This window comes from Serinus canaria, chromosome 4 (assembly GCF_022539315.1).
Source record: "Serinus canaria isolate serCan28SL12 chromosome 4, serCan2020, whole genome shotgun sequence".
In the NCBI taxonomy this organism is placed as follows: domain Eukaryota; kingdom Metazoa; phylum Chordata; class Aves; order Passeriformes; family Fringillidae; genus Serinus; species Serinus canaria.
This window is the reverse complement of record NC_066317.1, coordinates 70654340-70677272: the sequence shown is the minus strand read 5'-3', so window position 1 is coordinate 70677272 and position 22933 is coordinate 70654340. Positions and strand designations below refer to the sequence as shown.

At 60.7% G+C, this 22933-nt stretch overlaps 2 protein-coding genes across 2 annotated transcripts in view; both read right to left on the bottom strand.

The window, feature by feature from the left end:
• The window catches only part of LOC103824794 (homeobox protein EMX1), a 169838-nt gene extending 167776 nt beyond the window's left edge, over nt 1–2062 (bottom strand). Inside the window, exon 1 of the mRNA XM_050974089.1 lies at nt 2049–2062. The gene's annotated coding sequence lies outside the window, so the exon portion shown is untranslated. The remainder of the gene's footprint in view (nt 1–2048) is intronic.
• Nucleotides 2063–17961: 15899 nt separating this feature from the next.
• Nucleotides 17962–22181, bottom strand: SPR (sepiapterin reductase). Its single transcript, XM_050974059.1, has 3 exons — nt 21752–22181; nt 20642–20932; nt 17962–19970 (listed from the first exon to the last, which is right to left on the bottom strand). The coding sequence occupies exons 1-3, from the start codon at nt 22179–22181 to the stop codon at nt 19780–19782; spliced, it is 912 nt and encodes a 303-aa protein (XP_050830016.1). The 3' UTR covers nt 17962–19779.
• Nucleotides 22182–22933: the final 752 nt, after the last annotated feature.

Below are 22933 nucleotides of genomic sequence, written 5' to 3'. Positions count from 1 at the left end.
TGGGGAGGGCAGGGCCGGGACGGGAAGGGAGAGCAGGGATTGCAGGGGTGGGATGGGGAGGGCAGGGATTGTAGGGATGGGGTGGGAGAGCAGGGATTGTGGGGACGGGATGCGGAGGGCAGGGATCGTAGGAATGCGATGGGAGAGCAGGGCTGGGAAGGGAGAGAAGGGCCGGGATGGGGAGGGCAGGACTGGGATGGTGAGGGCAGGGAATGCAGGAATGGGATGGGAAAGCAGGGCCGGGATGGGAGAGAAGGGCCGGGATGGGGAGGGCAGGACTGGGATGGTGAGGGCAGGGAATGCAGGAACGGGTTGGGAAAGCAGGGCCGGGATGGGGAGGGCAGGGAATGCGGGAATGGGATGGGATGGAATGGGAAAGCAGGGCCGGGATGGAGGAGCAGGGGAAGTAGGGATGGGAGGGGAGAGCAGATCAAGGTAGGAATGGAATGGAATGGGATGGGATGGGGAGAGCAGGGATGGAAAGGACGGGCAGTGGAAGGAAGAGGAGGCAGAGCGGGGTAAGGACAGACAGGGGAGGCAAAAGGAAGAAAGAGGAGGCCGGGGGAGGACGAGGGCAGCCAGGAAGAGTCAGGGGAGGCACGAGGCAGGGAAGGCACGGGAGGTACGGATGGGCAGGGGAGGACAAGGGGAGGCAGGGGAGGACACCGGGAGATGGGGCAGGAAGGGGAGGCAGAGGAGGCAAAAGGACGCAGAGAGCGCCCGAAAAACTGGACTGGAGCTGCTCCCGCAGGCGCGCCGTGAAGTTGTGGCGAAAGGGCTCAGGCTGCGAGGGGCGGGAGGGTTCCCTCCGTATTAAAAAAAAAAAAAAAATTAAAAATCTTTATAATTTCTCCTTTTTCTTTTTTTCTCTCCTTCTTTTGGTTTTCTTTTTCCTTTTTTTTTTTTTTTTTCTATTTAGATAAATAAGCCAGCCCTGCCCGCAGCGGCGGAGCGGAACCCCGGCCCGAGGGGGGAGCACAGGTGGAGCCTCCCCCACTCCTCCGCCGCCCCCGCGTAAGCTCCGCTCCCCTCCGCGTGTCCCCTTCCAAAGGCAGGACCTTCCCCCGCCGAAACCTCTTCCCACCGCTCCGATCCTGCGCCGGGAATGGACAAAAAAAAAAAAAAAAAAAAAAAAAAAAAGAAAAAAGCCAAAGCTCCCAAGAAGTGGCAATTTTGGCAATTTTGGCCGTTTTGCCCCGGCGCGGGGGATGCGCGGGCGCGCAGCCCCTGCGCGGGCCGGTCCCGAGTTCACTCCGCAGTTTGGCTCTGCTCGGAGTTTTGTTGGCCCGCGGAGGCGGGGGCCAGCCCTCCCCTCCCGCACAAAGGGGGTTGAAAGTCTATTTTCCACTTGGCTGGATCGAAATACTCCGCGCGGGATCCTTCCCCCCGCGGAGAGGAGAGCGCTGCTGCGCGCCCGCGGCTCTGCGCGGACCCGCTCCCGCAAGAGGCTGCGGGAAGAAGGATGGGGGGAGGAAAGGCAAAATTACGCGAAATCCCAGAGAAGTGAAAGCCTAAAAATGGAGCGAGAGCGTCGGCAAAGCGTTTTTTTTTTTTTTTTTTAATTTTTCTTTTCATTTCCGCAAGACACAGAGAGAGAGGAAAAAAATAATCGACATTCAAAATATTTTATAAATAGATTTTAAATATATCTTCCCTTTTTTTTTTTTTTCTAATAGGAAAAGTGGAAATAAAGAAGAGGAGTTGGGTGAGAGAGCTGGCGGGGAGGGCAGCGGGAGCGGAGCGGGGAACACCCGCGAGGGACGGGGATGGGAAGGGAAGGGATGGGGAAGAGGGGAAGGGATAGAGATGGAGAGGAAGGGGAAGGGATGGGATCGGCGAGGGGAAGGAGAAGGGGACACGGGGACAGCTCGGCTCAGTCGCGGAAACTGCCCGGCTCCGGACCGTTTGTGGAATTTCATTGAAATCAATTTAATCCAATTGAATTCAATTTAATTTCTTTTTTCTCTCTCTCTTTTTTTTTCCCCTCGACCTTTTCCCTGCCCCCGGGGCCGGCGGGGGAGACGCGGCCCCTCCGCCCCTGCCCTGCGGCAGCCGCGGGTGCGGAGCGGGCGCTGCGGGATCCGCGGCCCCGGAGCGCGGCGCGGGGCCGCGATTTCGTTTCGTGCGGATCTCCCTCATCTCAGCATCCTCCGAGGGAGAAAAGCGGGAAAGGCGGCCGGGCTGCGGTTGTTTCCCGCGGGATCCCCGGCTCCGGCAGCTCCCCCGGGCACCCCGGCTGCAGCTGAGCATCGTCCGGGAGGGAGCGGCTCCGCTCCGGGGTGCATCGCCCTCCCGGGAATTTACAAACCCTTCACCTGGTTTTGCTTTTATCCCCAACTCGCCCCGGTGGTTTTCGGTCCCGGCTCAGTGTCCAGGCGAGGCTGCTCGGATGCTCCAAAGGGACCCGGGAGCTGCTGCGCTGGAACCAACCGAGAACCCCAAATTTTTCTTTAAATTTCTTTTTCCCCTCTGCTCCCAGGCCTGCTCCCAGCTCCAGGATAACTCAAGCAGGATTTTTATCCCCTCGGGAAATAACCCGGAGCCGCCGAGCCGGGGTCCTGTTCGGGCTGGAGATGCCCCTGGTTTGTGGAGAGGAAACTTTGTCCGCGGAATGCCCGGAGAGGGGAGCCGGGATGGATCCTCCCCGCTGGATTCCGGCCGGGAGCGGCTCCGGGAAGGGGAAAAATCCATTTTCCTTTCTAACGGAAGAGCCGGCGGCCGTGCGAGCGCAGCCGAGGGCCCGCGGGGGCCGGGCAGGGGCGGCTGCACCGGGGTCGGGGGTGCCGGGGGGAAAGGGGGGTCTGGAAAACCCAACCGGGGGTCCTGCAAGGAGCAAAGGCGAGAGGAGAACGGGAGAGGGAAAGAAGGACAGGACAGACACCGAACACCGGCCGCGGGCCGGGGATAGAGGGTCATTCGTGGGGTGGCAGAGGCACAGAGGGGACACCCCTGTGTCCGTGTCCATCCGCACCCCAGACTCAGAGCCCGCCCGTGCTGTCCCCCAGCGGGGCCGTGTCCCCAAGCGGGGCGGTGTCCCCGGGCCGGCCCCGCAGCCGCCGTCCCCTCGTTAATCGGTAACGCCGCCATCAAAGGGCCCCGTGGGGAACGCGGCCCCGGGCCCGCAGCGGGCACGGCTCGGCCCCACGTTAAAAGTTGACCAGACTTCAAAGCGCTGCAGCGTTTCCTCCTCCGCTCTCGCACCCGCTCCTCCCGCGGGCACCGCTCTGCCCGGCCCCGCTCCTCCTCACCGGCCATGCCGGGCAGGAGAGGGGAAATGGGGCCCACCCAGGGCGGGCAGCTCAACCAGGTCCTTTCCCTGCTTCCTTGCATTTCAGCTCAGTTCATTTCATTCTGTTTCTTACATTTCCTTCGGTTCGGAATATTCTGCATGGGAATAAATCGTCCCTGAAGCTGCAGCTTCCAGCAGGTCACTCCTGTCACCTCCCTCAGGGGCCTGCAGTCAGGGGCTTTTGGCAACTGGTGCATGGAGGGATGGACGGAGGGACAGATAGACGGACGAATGGATGGATGGATGGATGGATGGATGGATGGATGGATGGATGGATGGATGGATGGATGGATGGATGGATGGATGGATGGATGGATGGATGGATGGACGGATGGATGGATGGACGGATGGATGGATGGACGAACGGATGGATGGAGGGATGGATGGATGGATGGATGGATGGATGGATGGATGGATGGACGGATGGACGGATGATGGATGATGGATGGGGGATGGATGGATGATGGATGGATGGATGATGGATGATGGATGGATGGATGGAGGGATGGATGGATGGATGATGGATGGATGGAGGGATGGATGATGGACAGATGGTTTTTCTGGGATCAGGCTGACTGAGAGAGGATCCCACCGTGAGTTCAGGAACAGGAAGTCACCCAGATCCCCCAGTTCCAGTCTGGGAGAGGCCATTCCAGCAGGGACAGAGGCTGCTGGGTTCCCATCCATCTCCACAGGCTCTCCTTGGCTTTTCCATGGGGCTGCATCCCCCTCTCCAAACCCTGCCAGGCACGCTGGACCTGCTGTGACAGCTCCTGGGCACACTCAGGGGTGTCACATCCTGAGGGCCCTCAGAGGGACATGGCTGTGGCCCTGGTGGCTGCAGCCACGCCAGGAACGGGAAAGCTGAGCCTGCAAAGCAAACAGGATTTGGCAGCCAGCTCCTGGTAGATGCAGATCAGCCAGCTCCTGGTGGGATCATCTCCAGCCTGGGAACACCTCCAGGGCATGGGGACGTGCCCATGGCCCCGGGAAAGCCCTTCCAGGAGCTGGGACATCCCAGCCCTTGGTGGCCCGGGCTGGCCCTGGGACAGGGACAGCTCTGGTCACTCCTGTGACACAGCACAGGGACAGCTCTGGTCACTCCTGTCCAGCAGTGACACAGGACAGGGACAGCTCTGGTCACTTCTGTCCTGCACGGGGACATGGCAGTGACACAGGACAGGGATTTTGGGAAAGCCACCCAGACCCCATGAGTGCAAAGTGCTGGGCAGACTTGGGGCATCTGGGGACCTTCCCCTGCCCTCATACCTGGCCTTGGGGACCCCCTGTCCCCTGCCTGGCTGTGCTCAGCTGGCCTTGGGGACCCCGTGTCCCCTGCCTGGCTGTGCTGAGCTGGCTGTCCCACAGCAGGGCCCGTGGAAGGCTCTGGAACACCTAGACTGGGGCAGCATCTCCGGCTGGTGGCAGGACTGGTGACAGCAGTGCCATGGGCACCTGCAACACACGTGGCACCCGGGGTGGCACACAGGTGACACAGCTCTCCCAGGGCTCCTGGAACCCCTGGAATCCCCCCAAGTGAGAGTCCAGCCCAGCCCCCCAGCCCAACCCACCTTGGTTTGTTCTGCTGGGCCCTGGCGTGGTGGCAGCTCTGGCCCTGTGGCACTGCCAGGGCTGTGTGGCACTGCCATGTCCCCATGTCACTGCCATGCTTGGGTGGCACTGCCATGCCCATGTGTCACTGCCATGCCCTGTGTCACTGCCATGCCTGGGTGGCACTGCCATGCCCATGTGTCACTGCCATGCCCATGTGTCACTGCCATGTCCTGGTGTCACTGCCATGCCTGGGTGGCACTGCCATGTCCCGTGGCACTGCCATGTCCCGTGTCCCTGCCATGCCCTGTGGCACTGCCATGTCCCTGTGTCACTGCCATGTCCCCATGTCACTGCCATGCCTGGGTGGCACTGCCATGCCCATGTGTCACTGCCATGCCCTGTGTCACTGCCATGTCCTGTGTCACTGCCATGTCATTGTGTCACTGCCATGTCCCTGTGTCCCTGCCATGTCCCCGTGTCACTGCCATGTCCTGTGTCACTGCCATGCCCTGTGTCACTGCCATGCCTGGGTGGCACTGCCATGTCCATGTGTCACTGCCATGTCCCCGTGTCACTGCCATGTCCTGTGTCACTGCCATGCCTGGGTGACAATGCCATGTCCCGTGTCACTGCCATGTCCCAGTGTCACTGCCATTGTTGTTTGGCCCTGCCATGTCCCAGTGTCACTGCCATGCCCTGTGTCACTGCCATGCCTGGGTGGCACTGCCATGTCCCAGTGTCACTGCCATGTCCCTGTGTCACTGCCATGCCCTGTGGCCCTGCCATGCCCTGTGTTACTGCCATGTCCCTGTGTCACTGCCATGCCCTGTGTCACTGCCATGTCCCGTGTCATTGCCATTGTTGTTTGGCCCTGCCATGCCCTGTGTCACTGCCATGTCCCCGTGTCCCTGCTGGGAATTTCCCTGCTCTCCACACGGAGAACTCCCCTGCTGGGAGCACCTGGGCGCCTTCTCTGGAAACTCTGGGGCTGCTTTTCCTTGGCACCCAGGGAAACCCACCCAGACTTGGCTCAGGCTGTCCCGTCCCGCTCTGGGGACACCTCAGCGACACCTCAGGGTGGGGGTGAAAGTCAATCCTGGCGTGGAGCTGCCCCCGAGCAGGAGGAAATGAGCTTTTCCAGGGGGTTCTGCTGGATCCTGGTGGATTCCCGTGATCTCCCCCGCCCCCAGAGCCCCGAGCCCGCGGATTCCCCTCCCTCCTCCCTCGGGGAGTGGTCGGAGGGGGCCCCTGGCTGAGTCATTTATTTATTTTGCCGGTGCCATATGAAAGGCAGCCCCGGGTGTTTCCATACGAGGCGGATAGGTGCTTCCAACACTGACATTCTCCAGGAGAAAAATAGGCAGGAAAGCTCCTGGCGCAGCAGTTTTATTGTGTTAATAAGTTTGGCGTCTATAAGCACCATATGTAAATGACTGCTATAGTGCCTTGCTGCCATTTAACATTATGTTGGGGAGGTGAGCGGGAGCCAAGTCTGCAGCTTTTCCATTAATACACCACGAGCTGCCAATTCCGGAGGGGCTTTTTTCCCTCTTTTTCTTTTTCTTTTTTTTTTTTTTTCCCCTTTTTTCAAAAATGGGAAAGAGCCCGGCGCCAAAATGCTGCCTCGGACCCTTCAGTTGGGTGGGAAATGGGTAAATATTGTGTTCATTTAGCCCTGGAGGCAGCTCCGGAGCTCGGAGCTGCGCTGGGAAATCGCCTGTGCTGAGTGTCCCCATCCCGGGAGAGGGGCTGAGGGGTGGGCAGAGCGGGGCCGTGTCTGGGGGTGGATCCCACCGTGCTTGGGAGTTTATCCCACCACGTTTGTGGGTCCATCCCCGCTCCCCCTTCTCCGACAAGCAGGGGGAAAAAAATTTAAAAAAAAACAAGGAGGAAAAAACTGAAATAAGAAGCGCCGTGAGTTTCTTCCTCCTGCGAGGGATTTGCAGCGAATTTCTGTTGAATGGATGGCTCGGTGCAGTCATATGGATGGCAGGCTCCCAGCCATTATTAGTGTAAACAGATTTGTGAGCAGTATATTTAGCTGTTCCATATTGCTTTTAGGAAATGTGCACATTTCCATGGCACACTCTTGCAGAGGGCCATACCCTGCCACGGCTCTGCAGGTGGGCACCGAGCCGCCCGAGCCCCCCGAGCCCCCCGGGCTCCCCCAAACTCTGCCCCAGCTGGGAGGGAGCCCCGAGCTGCTCGGAGGGCTTTGGGTGCCCTTCTGCTGGCTGCTGGCTGTCCCACCTGAGTGTCACCTGGAAGCAGGGCTGGAGGGGACAGCCTGGCCAGGCCACGCTGCTCCCGGCGGTGGCAGAGCCGGGGCGCAGCTCCTGGAGGGGGTGGTGGCACCAGCAGAGCTCCTGGGGGTGCCCAGCGTGGGTTTGGGGCTCCAGGGCACCCAGCCCTGCCCAGAGCTCTGCGGTGGGGTCAGCTGGGTCAGTGGGGGACCCTCAGGGGCACTGTCAGGGTGGGGAGGCACCCAGGGAATGCTCTGGGACACAGGTGACACAGCCACTAGGGATTGTGCCAGGATCCAGGTGACACAGACACCCAGGGAATGTTTTGGGATCCAGGTGACACAGACAGCCAGGGAACACGCTGGGACACAGGTGACACAGCCACCCACAGGCCACGGCAGGGTGCAGGTGACACAGCCACCCACAGGCCACAGCAGGGTGCAGGTGACACCTCCCCCAGGCCCGCCACGTGCCCGGGTCACAGCAGCCACATCCCTCTGTGCCCGGAGGGCTCCGGTCCCTGCTGCTCCTCCCGAGCTCCCATCCCGGGAAAGCTCCCGCGGGAGGAGCAGACCCCGAGCGGGCAGGGGCCAAGCCCCGAACGTGCCAAAGAGCGAGCCCAGCTCCGGGGCGAGCCCCGGGAGCCCTGCGGGATGGATCCAGTCCCCAACATCCTTCCACAGTCCCCGTTTCCCACGGGAGCCAGCAGGATCAGCCCCTCGCAGCCCCCCAAACCAGCCGCGGGCATGGGACAGCGGGAATGTGGCACGGGACAGCGGGAATGTGGCACGGCCCCCGTGCCAGGCAGAGGGCACCGAGCGGCCCCAGGGGCTTTGCTGCTCTCCCTCTGCTGCTCTCCCCTTGCTGCTCTCCCTTGCCCTCTTTCCCCTTGCAGTTTTCCCTTTCCTGCTCTCCCTTTGCTGTTTTCCCCTTACCGTTTTTTTTCCCCTTGCTGCTCTCCCTCCGCTGCTCTCCCTTCGCCTCTCTCCCTTTGCTGCTCTCCCCTTGCTCTTTCCCCTTTGCTGCTTTTCCCTTGCTGTTTTTGTTCCTTTGCTGCTCTCCCTTTGCCTCTCTCCCCTTGCAGTTTTCCCTTTCCGGCTCTCCCCTTGCTCTTTCCCCTTTTCTGCTTTTCCCATGCTGTTTTTATTCCATTTGCTGCTCTCCCCTTGCTGCTCTCCCTTTGCTGTTTTTCCCCCTTCCTGCTCTCCCCTCGCAGTTTCCCTTCTCTGCTCTCCCAGGCCAGCCCTGGTCCCGCACGGCGGCTGGCCCGGCAGAGGCTGGCCCATGGCTACCATGGCTACCCAGCCCCGGCGGAGGCATCCGGGCTCGGGGGGAGACGCCGGCCCCTTTCATGCCGCAGAAAGCCGCGACATCAGGGCTCTCTTGTTGGATGTCACCGTCTCCCTCCCACCGGCGTGAAAAATCAATTAGGAAGAATTAGCGACGTGTCACCGGGGCTCGGGAGGGGACAATCGCGGGGCCCGTCCTGCGCACGGAGCCGCGGCTGCGCCCCGGAGGAGCCGGCTCTGTGTCACCGCTGCCCCGGCTGTCCCCGCCCTGGCAGCGCTCCAGCCGCACAGGCTGAGTGCCCAGGCACCCAAATCCTTCGGGATGCGGATTCCCAGGCCGGGCACAGGGAGCGGGGTCACTCCAGCGCTCCCCGCCTCGCTCGCTCCGTCCCCGCGAGGGCTTTGGCTGCACCGCGGCCCCAGAGCCTGCGGCATCCCCGGCCGGAGGGGCTGGAATGGCTCTCTGGGAATGTGACTCGCACCGTGTCGCCTCTTTTCCCTCCTCTTTCCATGTGCGTGTGTGTACATATATATATATATATATATATATATATATAAACCAGAAAGGAGAAAAAAAATTCCCAAACTCTGATTAAAATCCCTTTTTTTATTCACCTGCCCATCTTTCCTGTCTGCATCTCCCCTTCTATCCAAACTCATAATTAATCGCTCAAGGCAAAAGTAATGAATGTTAATTGGCCATCTGTACAAAGACTAATTAAAATCTACCATGCTGGGGATTAAAACATACCTATAGCAACTGCCTGAATTGAGAATGAGACAGAGGAGAGATTGAGAAAACAGCTGAAAGGCTTGTGCAAAACGCAATCTCGCTTAGGTGTGAGATGAGTTGCAGCTCCGAGATCTGAGATGCTTTATTATTAAATTAAAAACAAAACCCAAAACAACAAAAAAACGGGGAGGGGGGGGGAAGGATGGGGAAGAAACTTCTGAGCTGGGAGCTGGTTTAATGGGAAGAAAGGCCGCGGGGGATTTCAAAGGAGGAGTGACCCCAACATTTCGCGTCGGGTTTGGAGGAGGATAAAAACTGCCCGCTCCCCTCCCCGCCCGCAGGAAATATTCGGTGGCGTTTGCAGCTTTTTTAGGGTTTGCGGCTGTGAATAAAGCGGGTGGGGAGAGCAGCCTTGCGTGGATTTGGGGGTGAGGGATGGAGCAGGAGATGGGGCACGGCCGGGGCTGTGCCCGCTCTGCCCTCGGCCGCCCCATCCCCTCCTTTGTCCCAAAGCCGCGGCTTTTCAGCGCGGCCGCCCCTTTGTTGGAGGCTTTGGGAGTTGGGGGAATGCTCCCAAACGAAGAAGAGGCAATGACGGCTCCCAGAGCTGCTCTTCCTTCTTCTCCTCCTCGGGCTGCGGCCCCACGAACCCCCGATCCCTCCCTGTGCTGCTGCCGAGCCGGCTCCGTCCCACCCGGCCCAGGTGTCGCCTCCGGCGCTGGTGACACCGCTGGAGGTGGCAGGAGGAGCGCAGGGCTCCCGTGGGATGCTGAGGGGTGACAGGGAGGCTGGACCCTCACTCCAAACGGGCTCAGGGATGTGCAAAACTCCATTTTTAAGCTCCAAAAATCAGAACCAAGCGCTCCGGCCGCGGCCGGGGCTGTTTGTGCTGGAAGTCACCGAGCTGCGGCTCAACCGCCTCGTGTCCCCGAGCAGCTGCGGGCCCGGGATGTCCCCATCCTCCCCTGCACGTCCCGAACCAGCCCTTCTGATCTCCGGATCGCGTTCCGGGGGTGTCGGGTACCCCCGGGCAGCGCCCCCCATCCCCGCCGGGGGTTTCTGGGGCGGGCGGCGGGGGCAGCCCGGGCACCGCCCCCGGGAGCGGCGGGGCTCTGCCGCCGTGCCGGGAGCTCGGGGCTCTGCTCTTGTTTTCTCAGATTCCGCTGTGTTTACTCCCAACACGAGTGACCGCCGTGGCCCCATTACGGCGGCACTGACAGCTCGGCTGACAAGTGCGCTCGCGGCAGGAATGTGAATGCGGCTCCCGGCACCGCGCCGCCCGCCCCGCTCCGCTCCGAACCCGGGCACCGCCCCGGCAAAGGCACGGGCTCAGGGGCACCGGGGAGCCACACGGGCCCGGGGCACCGGGGAGCCACACGGGCCCGGGGCACCGGGGAGCCACACGGACCCGGGGCACCGGGGAGCCACACGGGCCCGGGGCACCGGGGAGCCACACGGGCCCGGGGGACCGGGGAGCCACACGGGCCCGGGGGACCGGGGAGCCACACGGGCTCAGGGGACCGGGGAGCCACACGGGCCCGGGGCACCGGGGAGCCACACGGGCCCAGGGGACCGGGGAGCCACACGGGCCCGGGGGACCGGGGAGCCACACGGGCCCGGGGCACCGGGGAGCCACACGGGCCCAGGGGACCGGGGAGCCACACGGGCCCGGGGGACCGGGGAGCCACACGGGCCCGGGGCACCGGGGAGCCACACGGGCCCAGGGCACCGGGGAGGGACACGCACTGCCGGAGCGTCCCCGGGGAGCCACAAGGGGAGGGACACGGGGAGCAACGCCGGGAGCGAGCCCCGGGAAGGGACACGGACTGCGGCACGGGCTGCGAGCCCCGGCGAGGGACACGGACTGTCCCGGGGAGTGACACGGACTGCTCCGGGGAGGGACACAGGCTAGCGGGTACCGGGGAGGGACACGGACTGTCCCGGCGAGGGACACGGACTGTCCCGGGGAGTGACACGGACTGCTCCGGGGAGGGACACAGGCTAGCGGGTACCGGGGAGGGACACGGACTGCGGCACGGGCTGCGAGCCCCGGGGAGGGACACGGGCTCCTGGTACCGGGTGACAAGGACTGCCCCGGGGAGGGACACGGGCTAGCGGGTACCGGGGAGGGACACGGACTGCCTGTACCAGGGAGTGACAAGGACTGCCCGAGTCCCGGGGAGCCACACGGGCTGCGGGTATCGGGGAGTGACACGGGCTGCCCCGGGGAGGGACACGGACTGCGAGCCCTGGGAGGGACACGGGCTGCCGGTACCGGGGAGCCCACGGGCTGCGGGTACCGAGGCATCCCGCTCGGGGTGGGAGCAGCGCGGGGGGATCGCCCTTCCTGCCTGAACTCGGAGCTGGGATCTTCCAACAGGATGGGAATGCCAGGGATTCACTGGGATTATCAGCGCAGGAGGGATGGGCATGGTTTTCTCACCCTTTCTGTCTGAACTCAGAGCTGGGATCTTCCCGAGCCCGCTGGAATCAGGAGCACAGCAGGATGGGAATGACAGGAATTCATCCCGCGGGATTGTCCGGTGCTCGGGAAGGGCTGAGGCACCGGCACAGGAGGGATGGGAGCTCGGTCCCTTTTTCTGTCCGAACTCAGAGCTGAGGATCCTTCAGGGCCTGCCAGCATCCCAGCAGGATGGGAATGCCGGGAATTCTCTGGGATCATCCCGTGCTCAGGAGGGTTTTGAGGGCAGGTGGAGGATGAGGAGTGCAGGTGTGCTGCCTGTGCCTGGCTCACCTGGTGTTGGGTTGGTTTTTTTAATTTATAGATGGGGTAATTGAGAGATGTTTTAAAAATTGCTGCCCAGGGCAGGGGGCTTGGGCTGGAGGATCCTTAAGGTCCATTCCAACACAAACCCTTCTGGGATTCCAGAATTCAGGGGAGGAGGTTTGAAAGGCACCAGGCTGAGCAAGACAGAGTCTGGCTTTGGGGTGATGTACAGAACAACCAAGGGAAACCAATTTCTGCAGTTTTCCCACTGGGATGGGGGTGGCTGCTGGTCTGCAGGGCCCACTCCAACCCCTGGTGGGTTTGGCAGGTCCAGACCAGCTCCAGGAGCGATGCCAAAGTCAGGATCCAGCCCTAGGCCCAGCTTGGATCCAGCCCTAGGCCCAGCTCAGCCCCAGCCCAGCTCAGCTGCTGTGCCTGCACAGCTCAAGGTGGTTTAATTAATCACAGATCATTTCTACAGCGCCTCCTCATTAACCTCCAGAGCAAACTAACTAATTACTCATTAAGGCAGGGAAGTTCTCTAGGCCAGGACAGCTCAGCCCAGAGCTCTGCTCCCTGCTCAGCCCTGGGTTAATCTGTCAGCTCCTCGCTGGCCTCGTCACTCATTAATGGGGCCCTGACTCATCAAAGCCTCTGGGATGGGGGGACCTCAAGGATCATCCTGTTCCATGGCAGGGACACCCCCCCTGTCCCAGGTGGAGGAAGAATTCCATATTCCACCCAGGAATCCTGGAATGCTCCAATGGGAAGAATTCCACCCAGGAATCCTGGAATGCCCCAATGGGAAGAATTCCATCCAGGAATCCTGGAATGCCCCAATGGGAAAAATTCCACACAGGAATCCTGGAATGCCCCAATGGGAAAAATTCCACACAGGAATCCTGGAATGCTCCAGTGGGAAGAATTCCACCCAGGAATCCTGGAATGCTCCAGTGGGAAGAATTCCACCCAGGAATCCTGGAATGCTCCAATGGGAAGAATTCCATCCAGGAATCCTGGAATGCCCCAATGGGAAGAATTCCACCCAGGAATCCTGGAATGCCCCAATGGGAAGAATTCCATCCAGGAATCCTGGAATGCCCCAATGGGAAGAATTCCACCCAGGAATCCTGGAATGCCCCAGTGGGAAGGAACCCAGAGGGTCTCAGATCCGGCTCCTGGCCCTGCAGGGAACATCCCTCCCTGGGCATCCCTGGAGCTCCAGCAGCCTCGGGATGGGATCATTCCCTGCATTCCTGGAACCCAGCAGGGAGCTGCTCCTGTGCCATGGAGCAGGAGAGTCATTCCAGGGAATGATCCCAGCCAGGGAACACCAGGAGATGCTGGAAGGCCAAAAATCCCCTTGGAGAGAGGCAGTGGGGAGAGAAGGAGCTGAGAGAATCCATGGGCTGGGCTGGGCTGGGCTGGGAAGGACCCTAAATCCCATTCCTACCCCATCCCCATCCATGGGCAGGAGGATGATTCCATGATCCCAGGTGGATCCAAGCCCCAGGGTCCAACCTGGCCTGGGGAATTCCCAGGGATCCAGGGGCAGCCACAGCAAATCTGGGAATTCCAGCCCAGCCCCTGCCCACCCTCCCAGACAGCAATTCCTTGCCCAGATCCCAGCCCAATCTCCCCTTTCCCAGTGGCAGCCATTCCCTGGCTCCTGTCCCTCTGTCCCTTGTCCCCAGTCCCTCTCCAGCTCTCCTGGAGCCCCTCCAGGCCCTGCCAGGGGCTCTGAGCTCTGCCTGGAGCCTTCCCTTCTCCAGGGGAGCATTCCCAGCTCTCCCAGCCTGGCTCCAGAGCAGAGGGGCTCCAGCCCTGCAGCAGCTCCGGGGCCTCCTCTGGGCTCTCTCCAGCAGCTCCACGTCCTCCTGCTGTTGGCCCAGGGCTGGGGCAGCTCTGCAGGTGGGCTCTCACCTGAGGGAGGGCACAGGGACACAATTCCCACCTTTCCTTTGGGATCTGCCCAGGGCTGGGGCAGCTCTGCAGGTGGGCTCTCACCTGAGGGAGGGGCACAGGGACACAATTCCCACCTTTCCTTTGGGATCTGCTCAGGGCTGGGGCAGCTCTGCAGGTGGGCTCTCACCTGAGGGGCAGAAGGAGGACGAGGAGGGGACGTGGCTGGAAATGGCTCACAGGAGGATGGACAGAGGGACAGGACAGAGGGACAGGCAGTGGCTCCAGCTCCCAGGAGGAATCTCTGTGAGGACCCAGCTCAGCAGGAAGGGGTTTGTTGTTCCAGCACTCAGGGTCACTCCTGCGCATCCCAGCACAGCTCCAGGACATCCCAAACAGCTCCTGCCTCGTGCCTTGGGATGGAGGACGTGTCTGCAGGGGCATCCCCGGCGCCCTGCAGGGTGGGGGTCCCTGTGTGGGCACCACCAGCCCTGTCCCCTGTCACCCTGATTTTTTAAGGTTTTCTAAGCCTTCTGATGTTGACCTTCTTGTAAGGAACTTTCTCACACCCTTTCTGTAAATAACTCAGTGTTTGGCATTCTTTTATGGAGGAGGAGAAATCTGATGGGCTGCTGGGCTGTCCAGTGTCACTGGAGAGGTGGCACTGTCACCCTCCAGTCCACTGGCACTTTTGGAAGTCTATAAATGTTGGGGTCAGAAAATAAACTTTCCTTTTTCCCCTTTGAGCACAGTGCTGTGGGCACTGGTGCTGTTTCAGGTCCTTTAGTGCCACCCCCCTGGCAGGGGGAGCTGTCCTGGACCTTTGGCCCCGGGCAAAGGCAGCCCGGGCTGGGCACTGGGGGCTGGAAAAGCTGAGCTCAGCATTTCTGGGCTCGGGGAAAGCGAGCTGGCCTCTCCCCGAGCCGGGAAAGCTCTCGGGAGGGGCATCGGAGCTCCCTGCCGAGCCAGAGCCACCCGGGGCAGCTGCCCAGCTTTGGGAGGTCAGGGGTGAGCCGGGTTTCATTTTGGGGGGATTTAGGGGCTTTAGGCGCCGCTGGCCCCCAGCCCTGCTCACAGGCAGGGAAACAAAACCCAGCCCCGGCTTTGGCTCCTGCCTGAGCCGGCTCAGCCCAGCCCAGCACGGGCACAAAGGGCACAGTGTGTCCCCAGCTCGGGGAGGGGGCTCAGGGGGGTCCCCCGATCACCCAGGGCCGCTGGGGCGGGCGGTGTCACCCCAGGGCACGGCACAGAGCCCTGCCCTCCTGCCCCAAGCTGCTCTCGAGGCCAGCTCGGGGCTCTCCGGGGCGATTTTAGGGATTTCAGCCGAGGAGGCACCTGCACAGCTCCTGCTGCACTGCTCGGGGGGAAGGAAAAGGGGAGCAAAGAGGGAAAAGGGATACAATGCCCTGCACAGGGTTTGGCTGCTGGAGGCAGGGTGGGAAGCTGTGGAGTTTGGGGGGAATCAGAACTGCCTGGGGGATAGCCCAGGGCTGGAGGGCTTTTGGGCTTGAGAGCTGCACTCAGTTCCCAGCAGGAATCTCTCTCTCTCCAAGGCCTTTTGAGGATAAACTGTCCAGCTAAGGAATGACACCTGAATTATTTCTACTTTTAACCCAATAACCAACCACCCATGGCCTGACTCTTTTATTCAATGACACAAAACCACCGAAACCCGTGGAGGAGAAGGAGAAGGAGAAGGAGAAGGAGAAGGAGAAGGAGAAGGAGAAGGAGAAGGAGAAGGAGAAGGAGAAGGAGAAGGAGAAGGAGAAGGAGAAGGAGAAGGAGAAGGAGAAGGAGAAGATGTTGGAGAGCTCATTTTGGAGAAGGAGAAGGAGATGCAGGGGAGCTCATTTTGGAGAAGGAGATGCAGGAGAGCTCATTTTGGGCTCACTCCCTGCAGGGCTCACCCCTGGCCCAGGACACAGCGTTGCCCAAATCCCGTGGCTCCCAGGGGACACACGGATCCATTGGGACACACCTGCCCAGGTGAGCTGTGGGCACTAGGAGAGCTCTGGAGAGCTCCAAACTCCTTGATTTTTTAACACCCTTCTGCATTTCCCCTCCTCGAGCCTCTGGCAAAGCCCCCGGCGGCGGGAGGAGGATTCAATTAAAAATGATGCCAAGGGACGGGTGTGGGGGCAGGAGGAGGCTGGAATCCCGCTCCATCCCCTCCCCGCAGCCCGCTGCTTTTCCAGAGGCATTCCCGGGCTCTGGAGCCGGCCGGGCTCTGTTCCCCGGTCTCGGGACGCCCTCCGCTGGTGACTGGAAATGCCGGGAAAGGGAAGTTAAAGTGATCCTGGCCTTTTGGCTTCTCATCGCGCGGCACCCACCGGGCACAGGCCGGCTCCCGGGAACTCCAGAACCCTGGGGATGCTGGTACCCAGAGAACCCTGGCACCCAGGGGATGCTGGCACCCAGGGGATGTTGGTACCCAGGGGATGTTGGTACCCAAAGATGCTGGCACCCAGGGGATGTTGGTACACAAAGATGCTGGCACCCAGGGGATGCTGGTACCCAGGGGATTTTGGTACCCAAAAATGCTGGTACCAGGGGATGCTGGCACACAGTGGATTTTGGTACCTAAAGATGCTGGTACCTAGGGGATGCAGGCACCCAGGGGATCTTGGTACCCAAAATTGCTGATCCATGGGGGATGTTGGTACCCAGGGATGCAGGTACCTGGAGGATGTTGGTACCCAGGGATGCAGGTACCTGGAGGATGTTGGTACCCAGGGGATGCAGGTACCTGGAGGATGTTGGTACCCAGGGATGCAGGCACCTGGAGGATGTTGGTACCCAGGGGATGCAGGTACCTGGAGGATGTTGGTACCCAGGGATGCAGGTACCTGGAGGATGTTGGTACCCAGGGATGCAGGCACCTGGAGGATGTTGGTACCCAGGGATGCAGGCACCTGGAGGATGTTGGTACCCAGGGATGCAGGTACCTGGAGGATGTTGGTACCCAGGGATGCAGGTACCTGGAGGATGCTGGTACCCAGGGATGCAGGTACCTGGAGGATTTTGGTACCCAGGGGATGCAGGTACCTGGAGAATGTTGGTACCCAGGGATGCAGGTACCTGGAGGATGCTGGTACCCAGGGATGCAGGTACCTGGAGGATTTTGGTACCCAGGGGATGCAGGCACCTGGAGGATGTTGGTACCAGGGGATGGTGATGCCCACGGGGTGCTGGCACCTGGGAGTGCTGGTACCTGGTGGATGTTGGCATCCAGGTGATTTTTGTACCCAGGGGATGCTGGTACCTGGTGGGTGTTGGTACACAGGTGTGGGACCCTAATTTCTTTTTCCAAGGTCGGGATTAAAAGCTTGAGATGGAATTTCTTGTTCAGACTCAGGGTTTGTCAGTTCTCATCTCTGTCACAGTCTCACAAACCCCGAGCTCTGCAGCACCTCACTCTCACACCCAAAATGGAGCCCCATCTCTGCAGGGCCTTCTCAGGATAAACTGCCCAATTAACAAATGACTCCAGAAGTATTTTTACTTTTAACCCAATACCCAACGACCTGTGCCCTGCAATGGGGACTCAACCAATAACAAAATATCCCCCAAAGCCGAGGAGGAGGAGGAGGAGGAGGAGAAGGAGAAGGAGAAGGAGAAGGAGAAGGAGAAGGAGAAGGAGAAGGAGAAGGAGAAGGAGAAAGAAGGAGAAGGAGAAGGATCACCCTCCACCCCAAACCTCCATCTTGCTCCATATCCATCACTGCATTCCAAACCCCAAACTCTGAGTTTCCCACCCTGTGATGTCACACACTTCTATCCAAACTCCACCCCCACAATCCCAGTTCTGTCATTCCATTCTGGAAGCTTCTCCATGCCCTCAGGTCAGTGCAGTGCTCTCCTGGGGTCAGAGCCTGGCAGCACAGACAGTCTGGAATTCCCAGTGCCCAGGGTTCCAACACCCAGGGGATGCTGGTACCCAGGAACGGTGACACCCAGGGGACATTGGTACCTGGAAATGACCCAGGGCCAGCACAGGGGACATGGACCTGTCCCAGCAGGGTCAGGGGAGATCCTGGAGCTGCTCTGGAGCCAGACTGGGAGAGCTGGGAATGTTCCCCTGGAGAAGGGAAGGCTCCAGGCAGAGCTCAGAGCCCCTGGCAGGGCCTGGAGGGGCTCCAGGAGAGCTGGAGAGGGACTGGGGACAAGGGACAGAGGGACAGGAGCCAGGGAACAGCCAGAGGGCAGGAAAATTGGGATCTTGGGAAGCTCTGAGGTTATTTTATATTTTATGCAGAGAGCCAGACCCCAAAATATTCCTGCCCAAGAGGGAATGGAAAAGCCCCAGGGATGCAGGTGAGGAGGGGGGGATATTTCAGCAGCAGGGAGGATTCCCAGCCCCATGAACCCCAGCAGGAATCCAATCCCAACATTGCCAGAGCCAGGGCTGGGAGCTGCAGAGGGATCTGTGCTAATGAGTGTCCCAGGCAGGGAGGAAAGCTGAAAGCAGCAGGGCTGGCTGGGAGGGGGGATTTAGGAGCTTGGCAGGATTAAATGAACACAGAATTAATGAAAGGGCTCAGAGAGGGGAGGACAGGAGTCCAGGAGGGAATTCTGGTGCCTTGCTTGACCCAGGATGCTCCTCCCTCCCTGGCAGGAGCTCACCCACCCTCAGAGCCAGCAGAAACCCCAGAGCAGACAGGCTCCATGATTTTAATGATTTTAGAATTTTCATTCTTGAGAGCCTGGGGGACAAAATCTGAACTGCAGGGTTGGGGTGCAGGGGGCACAGAGGGGCCCTGGGCATTTCCAGGGCACATTTCAGGGCTTCTGAACAACTTCCCTGCACCAGCTCTCCAGAAGAAAAGTCTCTATGTGGCTGTGCCCGCTGGGATCTGAAGGAAAATGACCAAAAAACCCCACAAGTAGCCAAAAGGAAGGGGCTGAAGCCCCAAAGCAAGGCTTGGACCCACAAGCTGCGAGGGGAGCAGGGCAGGAACTCAGGGCTGTCTCTGCTCATTTCTGTGAGCCGGTGGCCCCACCAGGCTCCCAAAATTCCCAATTCCTCCAAGGCTGCTCCCTCTCCTGGTGGTTCCTGGTGTTGGTGGGAAAAGCACCGGGAGAGGCTTCGCTGCTCCCTCACCAGGATCCAGCCCAGCCCTGCAGGAGCCCCGGGAGCGGGGACAGAGCCGGGGCTGCGGGGACAGGCACTGACACAGCTCCTGCTGCAAACCCTGCGCCAGGATTTCCCTCCTGAGAGGCCTCAGAAACGGAATGGGAACAAGAATTATCCGATTGCCAGGAATGTAGGCTGCAGGCTGCTCACCAGCAGGGGCATCTGGGATCGGTTCCATGTGGATTGTTTTAATTAATGGCCAATCCCAGTCCAGCTCTGTCGGACTCTCTGGTCAGCCACAAGATTTTATTCTTCATTCCTTTCTACCCTTCTGATGTCTCTCTTTTCTTTAGAATATCATTTTCTTTTAACATCATATCCTAAAATAACAAATCAGCCTTCTGAAAACGGAGTCAAATTCTCATCTCTCACCCCATCCTGGGCACCTCAAACACCACCACAGGGGACACCCCCAGCCCAGGAACGGCTCCTTGGGGACAAAGGGGACACACACGGGGGCACAGCTCCTGCTGGGGCTGCCGTGGGGCTGGCACAGCCCTCCTGTGCCTTGGGCTCCCACAAACTCCTGACTCTGAGCCTCCAGGGTGATTCCATGGGGACAAATCCCAAATCCCTGGGAGTGAGGGACTGCAGCCCTGCCAGCGAGGGCTCAGCAGCAGGAGCTGCTGCCCAGCCCCACAAGGCACACAGAGTCAGACAGGGGCACCACATGGCACACAGAGCCAGGAAAGGGCACCACATGGCACACAGAGTCAGAAAGGGGCACCACATGGCACACAGAGCCAGGAAAGGGCACCACAAGGCACACAGAGCCAGGAAAGGGCACCACATGGCACACAGAGATGTCCTTAAAGCTTCCCAGATCCCAGGATTTGAACAGGTCCTGCTGGAGGCACCAGGGAAAGGCTCAGCTGGAAGCAAAGCAGGCAGGCAAAGGTGGAGGGGCTCAGATGTCAAAGAAATCCACGTGTGCTCCGGAGGGAAAGGAATCCTCCTGCAGGAGCTGGAGCAGCTTCTGGGCTGACACAGAGCTCTGGATGAGCTGCCCCTGCTCCTGCAGCCTCTGGAAGTGCTGGCGCAGCCCAGGGTCCCCGGTCCTGGTCCGGGCCAGGAGCTGCATGTCCGTGTCCAGGGGCCCTGGGAAAAGGAAAAATCACCCCAAAAATCACTTCAGGAGAAAGGAAAGTCCAGGTGCTTGTTTTTCCCTCTGGAGCCATGCTGGGAGAGCTGGGAATGCTCCCCTGGAGAAGGGAAAAATCCAGGGAGTCCTCAGAGCCCTGGAGGGGCTCCAGGAGAGCTGGAGAGGGACTGGGGACAAGGGACAGAGGGACAGGAGCCAGGGAATGGCTGCCACTGGGAAAGGGGAGATTGGGCTGGGATCTGGGCAAGGAATTGCTGGCTGGGAGGGTGGGCAGGGGCTGGGCTGGAATTCCCAGATTTGCTGGGGCTGCCCCTGGATCCCTGGCAGTGCCCAAGGCCAGGCTGGATCCACCTGGGACAGTGGGAGGTGTCCCTGCCATGGCAGGGGTGGGTTAATGGGATGGGAGAATGGGATGGGAGAATGGGATGGGAGAATGGGATGGGTTTTCAAGTCGCTTTCCCCCCAACCCAGGCTGGAATCCCACCATCCTGATGGAAAAGCCAGCTGGCAGATGGCCTTTGGGTGCAGCTGCTGCATCCAGCACAGGGCACTGGGCTCCCACCTCTGCTGCTGGGGGCTGGAGGGGCAGGGGCAGGGCTGGGCTGCAGGAATGCCCATCCCAAAGGCAGGAGAAGGTGGCCAGGCAGCAGGGAGCTGCTCTCCTCACCTGGGGCATAGTTGAGCACACGGAGCCCGGGCTCCTCCAGGGCCAGCACACGGAACATCATATCCCTGGCAGCCTTCCCCGAGCAGTACAGGGCCCAGCTGGGGAAGGGCTCCTGGGCACACAGGGATGAGATGTTCACCACGGTCCTGCTGCAGCCAGGCCGTGCCCCAAAGGCCCTCAGGGCCGTGGAGGTCAGGCACAGTGCAGAGCTGATGTTGAAGGAGAAGTAGGCGTTGATCTCCTCCAGGTCAGTCAGGTCCAGGAAGGATTTGGAGATGTCTCCCAAGGAGCCTGGGAAGAGCAAATGTGGGATGGTTTGGGGTGGGTGGGATCTTAAAGGATGTCCTGTCAGCACCCTGCCATGGCAGGGACACCTCCCCCTGTCCCAGGGTGGGGACTGTCCACTTCCAGTGTCCAGCCTGGCCTGGGACACCTCCAGAAAGATGGAAAATGAGTTCTTACAGATGGGATCAACCCCACAGTAGATACCTCTGGCTGCCACGTTCCACACCCAACGCTTCCAGAGCTTCGGGGCCCAGCCCCAGCCAGGTCCCACAGCAGCCTGAGGAGCCCAGCCCGGCCCATTTTGGGTCACAGTGACCCAGCAGTGACAGAGGACAGGGACCTGCCCTGCCACCCCTGTGCCAACACAAACAGTTCCCAGCCTGGAGCACGATGTCCCCAAGGGCCACCACGGGCCCTATGCCAGTGCAGCCCCAGATCCTGGAGCCCCTACGGAACCCAGGGTGGTTTACAGCCATTATGGGTAAAAGGGCACCGAAGGCATTAAAGGCACAAGGAAGGACCCACGAGGTGGGGCTGGAAGTTTGTCTGAAGGTTTGGATTTGGGGAGCAGAGGGATGAGAAGGTGCAGGAGGGCGACTGGCACAGTGAAACCTTGGGACGCCACCCCAATTAATTCCTTTAATGAACCCCCACCGGGACAGGGGGAATCCCCGCAGCTCCTTTTCTCTTTTGGGGTACTTGCTGGCACCCCAGGCCCGGAGCGAGCTCCGGCTCAGCCGGAACCGCGCGGGGCTGACCCGGCTGCCCCCGGGGGCGGAGGGCAGCGGCTCAGGGAGGGGACAGGCGGGGACAGCCGTGTCGTACCGGCGTTGTTGACCAGGAGCAGGCGGCCGAAGGACGCGTCCTGCAGCAGCTCCCGCAGGGCAGCGCTCGCCCTCCGCAGCCCCTCCTCGCAGCCCAGGTCAGCGGGCACGCACTGCACCCGCAGCTCGCTGCCGCCGGGGCCGCTCCCGGTGGCACTGCCCGTGGCACTGCCCGTGGCCCCGGCGCGCAGTTCGGTCGCCAGCTCGGCCAGCGCATCCGCGGAGCGCGCCAGCAGCAGCAGCGCCGAGCCGGGCCCGAGCTGCGGCGCCAGCAGCCGCGCCAGGCTGCGGCCGAAGCCGCGGGAAGCGCCGGTCACCACGCAGGCGGTGGCGGCCCAGCGCCCCGGTACCGGTCCTGGTCCCGACCCCGATCCCGAACCTGACCCCGATCCCGATCCCGATCCCGACCCCGCTCCCGGTGCCCGCTCCATCCCGGAACCCAGCGGAGGGGGCGTGGGAACGCGCCTGCCCACGTGACCCGCTCCATTCATGCCCCCGTCGCTTTGTGAATGGCCGCTCGGAGCGCGCGGGCAGCGCCGCCGGCTCTGATTGGTCGGTGCCGGCGGGCTCGGCCCGCAGCGCGCTCGGGGGGCGTGGCCGGAGCGGGGGCGCCCCCTAGCGGCCGCTGTGAGGGGTGCGGCTTCCGTGAGGGAGCGGCGGGGCGGGAACGGGACCGGGAGCGGGAAAAGGAACCGGAACGGGACCGGGAATGAGCCCGGCACCGGGAACAGCCACGGGACCGGGATCGGAACCAGCAACGAGCGCGAGCAGGAGCAGGTGTGGTAATGTGGCTGCGTCCATGGAGCGCCGGGCCTCGCCTGCCCACAGCGCGGCCGCCCTTGGCCTTTCCCCCGTTACGTTTTTTTCAATGCACTTTTCAACATATTTTTTTAAATATTTTTTGATCAAATTTTTAATCTTTAAAAAAAAACTTTAAAATATATATTTTTTAAAATGTAGTTTATTTTTTTTCCCCGCGGATGTAAATTCCCTTTGATTGTGCCTGCCCAGCCTTGTCCCCACCTGCTGCTCCTGCAGGGCACCAACGCCTTCCCTCCCTTTTCCCTCTGCAATCCCGACTTGGGCACTTTACATGGGAGTAAAAGCCCTCTCTGATCACAAAAATCCCTAAAATCCTTTTAAACAATTCAATACCTCTGTGCATGAAGGTGCAGATGACTTT

Excerpts from the sequence above, each read along its gene's own strand:
- SPR (XM_050974059.1), bottom strand. The coding sequence starts at position 22,181 with ATGGAGCGGGCACCGGGAGCGGGGTCGGGATCGGGATCGGGATCGGGG. Across the intron at positions 20,933-21,751 it reads GCTCCTGGTCAACAACGCCG|GCTCCTTGGGAGACATCTCC; the intron begins GTACGACACGGC and ends TGCTCTTCCCAG. Across the intron at positions 19,971-20,641 it reads TGTGCTCAACTATGCCCCAG|GGCCCCTGGACACGGACATG; the intron begins GTGAGGAGAGCA and ends TCCTTTTCCCAG.